The sequence below is a fragment of the Condylura cristata genome, unplaced genomic scaffold (genome assembly GCF_000260355.1).
Source record: "Condylura cristata isolate star-nosed mole 26May11 unplaced genomic scaffold, ConCri1.0 scaffold00039, whole genome shotgun sequence".
Taxonomy (NCBI): domain Eukaryota; kingdom Metazoa; phylum Chordata; class Mammalia; order Eulipotyphla; family Talpidae; genus Condylura; species Condylura cristata.
In genome coordinates, this window is record NW_004567140.1 from 4,642,467 (window position 1) to 4,649,481 (window position 7,015).

At 47.7% G+C, this 7,015-nt stretch overlaps 1 protein-coding gene across 2 annotated transcripts in view; it reads left to right on the forward strand.

The window, feature by feature from the left end:
* LPCAT2 (lysophosphatidylcholine acyltransferase 2) overlaps positions 1–6,658 on the forward strand; it is a 73,233-nt gene extending 66,575 nt beyond the window's left edge. For both annotated transcript variants that reach the window (XM_004693570.2, XM_012733211.1), the window contains 2 exons: positions 1,762–1,897; positions 4,700–6,658. In XM_004693570.2, coding sequence (XP_004693627.1) covers positions 1,762–1,897; positions 4,700–4,884 — 321 coding nt within the window. In that variant the 3' untranslated portion in view covers positions 4,885–6,658. The remainder of the gene's footprint in view (positions 1–1,761; positions 1,898–4,699) is intronic.
* The last annotated feature ends 357 nt before the right edge of the window (positions 6,659–7,015 follow it).

Below are 7,015 nucleotides of genomic sequence, written 5' to 3' on the forward strand. Positions count from 1 at the left end.
TTTATTTAAAGATTTATTTATTTATGCTTACAGAACTGGGGTACAGGCCAGAGGTGCAGGGGTGAGAGGATTCACCAGAGACAGAGTGGGGAGCGGAACAGGCCGACTAAGTACACTGCTGAGGGGAGCAGCGGGTGGGTCAGGGGGAGGCCTGTTGTGCCTTGTGGGTCACCTCGGGGGCGGGGATCGAACTCGTGCTGCTGCGGCTTGGGAGAGCTTCATAATGCAGTGCTTTAACCCACTGCGCCAGCAGGGAGAGCCCATACCTCAGTATTTTAAACGTTACTGGAACTTAGATTTATTGACTTTGAGGGAACAAAAATGTATTAAGTACAAAAGGAAGGGACTCGGGCTGGCCCCGGCCCTTCACCGTTAGCACCGTGTGCTCCGCAGTCTGTAAGCTCGGCGTTGACCACCCACGGCGTGCGCCAAGGTCCCATTGTGTTCTCTGGGCCTCTTGCTTGGCCGAAACCGGCGTGCCCCTGAGCCACTGAGTCTGACAGGGCTGCCACCGTCTTAGGCGAAGGTGTTCCCGTGCCAGTGGGCCTGGAGTCCCATTCGCTGCTCTTCTGGATCCACGTTTGTACTTTTATACCATTCTTGCTGACGCCTTCGACGCTCATGTCTCAGGCTGTCTCGCTCACTTCTTCCTGTTGGTGTTATTGACTGACCAGCTTCTCCTTTCACCCTCCTGCCCGAACCCCAACTACCCCAACCCCTGCCAATTCCTTGGAGATTTGGATTTAAAATCTTCCTCCTGGGCCCTCCCTGGCGGCACAGCGGGTTGAAGCACAGCGCCAGGAGGCTGCTAGCCGCAGCAGCTTCAGCTGGAGCTCAACCCCGGCCGGCCGGGAGCCCGCCCTTGAAATGCAGCCAGCTTTCACTCAGCTGTTGAGGGTGCAAGACCCCGCCATCTTGGCGTCTTCCTTCCGGTCACTACGGACCTCTCTGCCAGCCCCCCTTGTTACTCTGCTTCTTCACCTGACTCTTTTTTAAAGATTTATTTATTTGTGCATACAGAGCTGGGGTACTGGCCAGAGGTTCAGGGGCGGCGAGAGGCTTCACCAGAGACAGAGCGGGGAGCAGAACAGGCAGATCGAGGAAGCACACTGCTGAGGGGAGCAGCGGGCGGGCCAGGAGAGGTCTGCCGCGCCCTGTGGGTCACCTCCGGGGGCAGGCGGGGATCGAACTCATGCGGAAGCGGCTTGATCTTCTCAGTGCTGCGCTTTAACCCGCTGCGCCACCAGGGAGGGCCCTTCACCTGACTCTGAATAGGTTTTCCTGCCTCTGGCCTCGTCACCCTTCTCCGCCCCCAGGCCCTGCCCCAAGCCCTGCCTCAGGGCTCCTTGGTTCACAGGATGGCACACACGGCCCCCACGCCAGCCCCCCGCCCCCGGGCCAGGGAGGCTTTCTGTCCCCGTCACAACCTGCTGTCCTCGGGTGCGGGCACCCGGGCCGCCGCCCGCCCGTCTGTAGACCCCGGGTGTCTTGGTGCGCTGAGACGCACCTCCGGGGCCAGCACCCCGTAAAGGCTTCTGCGCTCTCAGCGCTGCCCAAGAGCCCCGCGGCCTCGGCCTTCGCACCAACACGGCCCCAGCTCTGGCTGCGCCTCTCTGCACCTCTGAGCTGTAAGCGCGGTGAGGGCGGCGGCGCCCCACTTCATACCCGCGCGCCCAGCCCCTGGCCTGAGAAACGCCGCGCACGCTGCTCCTTAAGCCGTGTCTGTGCGCGCCGCCCTCACCCGTGTTCTTTCTCCGGCAGCTCTTTGATGTGGATGAGGATGGCTACATCTCCGAGGAAGAGTTTTCCACCATCCTGCAAGCTTCGCTGGGAGTGCCTGACCTTGACGTCTCCGGGCTCTTCAAGGAAATAACTCAGGGGGATTCGGTTTCCTACGGTGAGTGAGTCGGCGCCGCCAACATGGGTTTGCGGGGGGACGATGGGGGGCTCGCGCAGTGGCATCTCCTGACACTCCTCATGTGGGCAGGAAAATAGAGGCGGTGGTGGTGATAGTAATGATGTTACAGGGCAGTGAGGGGCACTCCAGGACCCCCAAACCTGCCACTCTAAATAGGTCTGCCACCCGCCGCATCACCTTAATACAATGAGTGTGCGATACAGAAGAGATAAAGAATATACTTTCTAAATCAAACCAGAGCCCCTCAACCCCTCGTGGGCAAAGGTCCACCCAACAGGGACTGGCCCAAGCAAGGCCTGAAAGCCCGACACAAGCCTAAAGCACCTTCTGGCCGGGACCCATGGAAAAGGGTCGGCAGTGGCCAGACGAGTCTGGGAGGAAAAGAGCAACATCAAAATGAAAATAAACGCTGCCACAGTCACCTCCCCACGGGTCTCACCCACGTCTGTGTCACCCAGCCCAGGGCCAAGAAGCAAGAGCTGCTTCCTCACGTGACTCTGCCCCCAGTTGCCTCCCTCAGGTCCCCTTCTGGCTCCATCCTGCTTCCTTCCTCCTCAGTCCCCTCTCCAGATTCTTCTCCTCTCTGCTCAGCTCCACCCTCCTTCTAGGTGGGTCAGGGAACTTGGAACCTCCCCTTTTCCTGGGGACCCCTCCATTACAATAATAGTAATAATTAGTGGAAGCTAATAATTGAGGGCTTGTGAGCTCCTAAGCATTTTTTCTACATCAATTTATTTCATCCTTGCAGCAGGCCGCTAAGTCAGAGCTCTTCTTTATGCTTACGTTGTTGGGATGCAAAGAATTTCAGTCCCTTCCCAGGCACACCCAGATAGAGCCAGGAGTGACAGTGGATTTAAACTCTTGTACTGTAGGGTCAAATAGCAAGCTGGTTCAAAGACCAGGCACATCTCGCACCGTAAACTCAGGTTTTCTCCAGCTAAACAAGAGCTCATAGAGACATGTAAAAGTCGAAGGTAACACCCTCCACCTGAAAATGCAGGTTGTTGAAGGCTCAAGCATAGGACTCGTGCATTTCTCTCAGTAAGCCTCTGTTCCTCCACCTAGCTCCTAAATCTCCAACACTGACCGCGGTCTTGGGACACGATCATGATAAATTGCACTGTTCACTGGACTCCATCTTCCAAACGCATGCCAAGAGCACCGATTTCCTTGAAGCATTAGAGCTTTTCCCTGCCAGACTATGTGAGCTTCAATCAGGAACCAGTCACCTTCACCTGGATGCCAGAGACACATTAGATGCTCAGTAAATGCTAGTGACCTCAGATTAGAGTGCTATGGTGCACTTAACCTTGAAAGGAGCAAATGTAAATAAATAACAGCATATTTATTTGGCGGGGCGTAAGGGATTCTACCGAAAAACAGACCATCTTTCTATTCCAGAGTTGAGTTAAACTAACTTTTTAAAAGCCAGGAATACAAAGTCCTGGGTCATAGACCGTTTAGAGCATTTTTTATTATTGAAATAAATAGCAGGCCCTCCCTGGTGGTGCAGTGGGAAAAAGACAGCACGAAGCTAGCTGCAGCCACGTCAGCGCCAGTTCAATCCCCGCCAGGGAGTGACCCACAGGGCACAACAGACCTCTCCTGTCTCCCCGCTGCCGCCCAACAGTGTGTTTCAGTAGATCTGCCTGTTCTGCTGCTCCCCACTCTGTCTCTGGTGGATCCTCTCGCTATCCCTGCCTCTGGCCTGTACCCCGGTTCTGTATGCATAAATAAATACATCCTAAAGGAAAAAGTAGCAAAAAAGACAGAGAAGTGAATAAAAGATTCAGAGCATGATGACGTTTTATAAAGTGAACACTTATACCACTCAGGTCGAGAGAAAGAGAGAGAGAGAGAGAGAGGACTTTGCAAATCTTGAAAAAAACCCCTGTGCTCTCTCCTAGATACAACACTCCTCTCTCAAAGGTGGGGGCTGCTGACCCGACTTAAAGGAAGAATCCCTACCTTTCTTTAGCATTCACCGTAAATGAACATGTTCTCATGTATATATTTATATACATATATAGACTTATACACACACACACACACACACATATGTATGTATCCTATTATATATATATTTAGTCAGGTCTCAATGGTTTATGGCACTATATATGATTCAGATGTGCGTCAGCACCCCAAGCCCACCCCCAGGCACCGTCATGCACCAGAATCCGTTGCCCCTCCCCCCGCCAGCTGCTCTCCGCTGTCCTCTCCACTGCCAGCCTCATTTACCAGTGAGACTTCTGGAGGGTGCAGAAGACAGAGACAAAAAGCACAATGTCGGACAGGGCCGGCCCACAACCTGTCTGAATGCTTCCATTTTGCCCAAGTTTTGAACTTTCCAGAATGGATCTGTACAACATGTACTCTTTGTATCTGGCTTACGTCACTCAACATCATGGCTTTGAGGATGATCCACATGTTAGAACACAATTGTTTATGGGGCGTGGTGTCCCCTGACGGGGCCACAATGTGGTCATCCATTCCTGCCGCTGCCCAACATTGAGTTCCCTTTGGTTACCTATTATGAATAATGTTGTTATAGACATTGTCGGTCCTGGCTCCCAGAACACACTGTATAGAAAGTCTCTAAGTCACATGTGTTGGAATAGAGTTCCTGGGTCCAGAGTATCCCTGTCTCCAAATCTGTCTTCCCAAGTGGCTGTGCATTGCTTGTAAGAGCGGAGTGACAGAAACCCACGGGCATATGTCCACATGTGTCATGCAAAAAGAAGCCACTTCAATGTAATTGGATTTTTTTTTCTCCTCTTGTAGAGGAATTCAAAAGTTTTGCCCTAAAGCATCCAGAATATGCCAAGATATTTACAACATACCTGGACCTCCAGACCTGCCACGTGTTTTCCTTACCCGGAGAAGGGCAGCCGCCTCCCTCCATCGCCAGTAACCAAGTCAGCCCTGAACACCTGGGAGAGAGCCCGTCCGACAAAAAGGATGACTGAGTGTAACTCTTCCCAGGCAGAAAGCCAGCGGCTCTTCCTTGGGATGGCAAAGGCACTCACTGCTAGTGTTCTGAACGCGATGGGACAATACAGACGATTGTCCATAGTGTTTTAAATGTGATGTTAGTAGTGAAGATGTTTAAAAGGGGAAACTTTTTTATAAAAATACTAGATTTTTCTTACTGAAGTGCTTTCACTCACATGTGTACATCAAGCAATATTTCTTTTATGTTACCCTAGATGGATTGATTTACAAGTAAGTATGCTTTTGTGGATTTTCTAGCTTAATTTGCATAGGCAGGTAAATGAACTGGTCTCACTTCCCTAGTGAGCATTAATGATTGACTAATGAACATTAATCAACTTTGTAAAAGCTATAAAGAGGCTTTTTAAAATCAATTTCCCCTAAAGAAGTAATAGTCTGTTTTCTCTAGTTCCTTCCCAGTCTGGAAATGAGAATGAAGCTAATAAGATACTTTTAACTTCACGAGTTCGTCTTTCCCATTTCCATTTCAGCTTCTAGGATTACTGAATTTGAGTGGCTTACAAGGGAAAGCACTATTAATTAGATGACACTTCTTAAAATAGTCTTTTCTTTAGCGTGCATCTCTGTTACAGACTCCTTAATCACATGCCAAAGAATTCCTACCCTTTTACATGATCTACAGGTTTAGATCTTTGTTGTAAAGCAGCTACTATCCCAGAGGCGAAGTGGGAACTGCCTAACTGAAGGCAGCATTGAGCTCCTACTGAGGAAAGAAAATTGTTTGGCCAGGTATGGCTTCATTTGAGTGAGAGTTCAGAATGTAGCAGTTGCTCACTAAGTGAATCAAATTTGCTCTATTTCTGTAATACTAGAATTAATCTATATGCTCATTCACAGAGGAGTTTTATTTTGTTAAGTGTCCTCTCAATGTTCAGAGCTTGCCTGAAGTATATACAGGGAAAAGAGTCCAAACTATCACCAAAAGTTAAGGAACCCCAAAACCCACCTTTTTTTTTTTTCAAAACCCACCTTTTTAATGGATGGCCACAGTTTAGTCTCCAGGCAGGAACCTTGCAGGGACATATTTCCTTTAGTTGAGCAATGATTTTCCTCAAGTGCTATTTCATCAGATGTCAAATATACATACATATCATTACCATTTCTATTTGAAATTTTGAACAACGAACCATTGTATTAAATGTACTGTACAAAAAAGAGTTGGTTCCCATTCTGAGTTCAGTCTTTGAACTCGGTCTGTTTGGGCTGTGCTCCTAAATCTTTTGGCAATGTCACCTTCAAACTAGTTTTTCCAGGCCATTCTGAACTTGAGAAGCTCCATGAGAGGTGTTAGAGTTTATATTGAACCAAGAGTCATGATTTCAAATTAGTTTTACATAGTAAGCAGTAGTAATCCAATTTAATAAATAAATATTAAATCTGCATTGCTTATTAAAACATTTTAGCCTTAAGGATCTATGATTGTTATATCTTAAAGCTTTAGACAAAGGATTGAATAAGCTGAAAACAATTATGTAGGTAATTAAGAAAGTACACTTTTGTAATAATGTCCATGATATGCAGTTGAATGTATGTAATACTCAGATACTGTGATTTTTTTTACAGAAAAGCAATACATCCATTATGAACAAATCACATTGTAAATTAAAGGCATTCTCTGAAAGTTATTCTGTTGTTTTCCTGTTCTAAAATGGTGTTGTATGCTCTTTCATGCTACTTCTGCCAATGTATCTTCTTATTTTATTATATTACTGAATAAATAAACTTACATAAAACTCTTGGCAATTAAAAAATTCTGATTTTGCCATTTTGTCTCAAATGTAATATACCTTTTTAATATCATGGTTTGACTATAAGTTTGCATATGTATGAATGTGATTAATCATTTTTGTTTGCATTGAGGCTTTATGAAATGTCAGACACGATTTTACTCTAATGAAAAACTCAAATTTTAGCCAAAGTAGCCGTAGTTAGTATTCCTAAAGAAACCAACTTTTGACTGGTAGGGTGTTCACAGCCGCGGGCACCTATCATCATTGTTATGAGAGAGCAGGCTTCTACTTTATGCCACTGTAACAATGACAGCCCTCAGAGACGCCATCTATCCTTTGAGTATTCAAAGCAAGA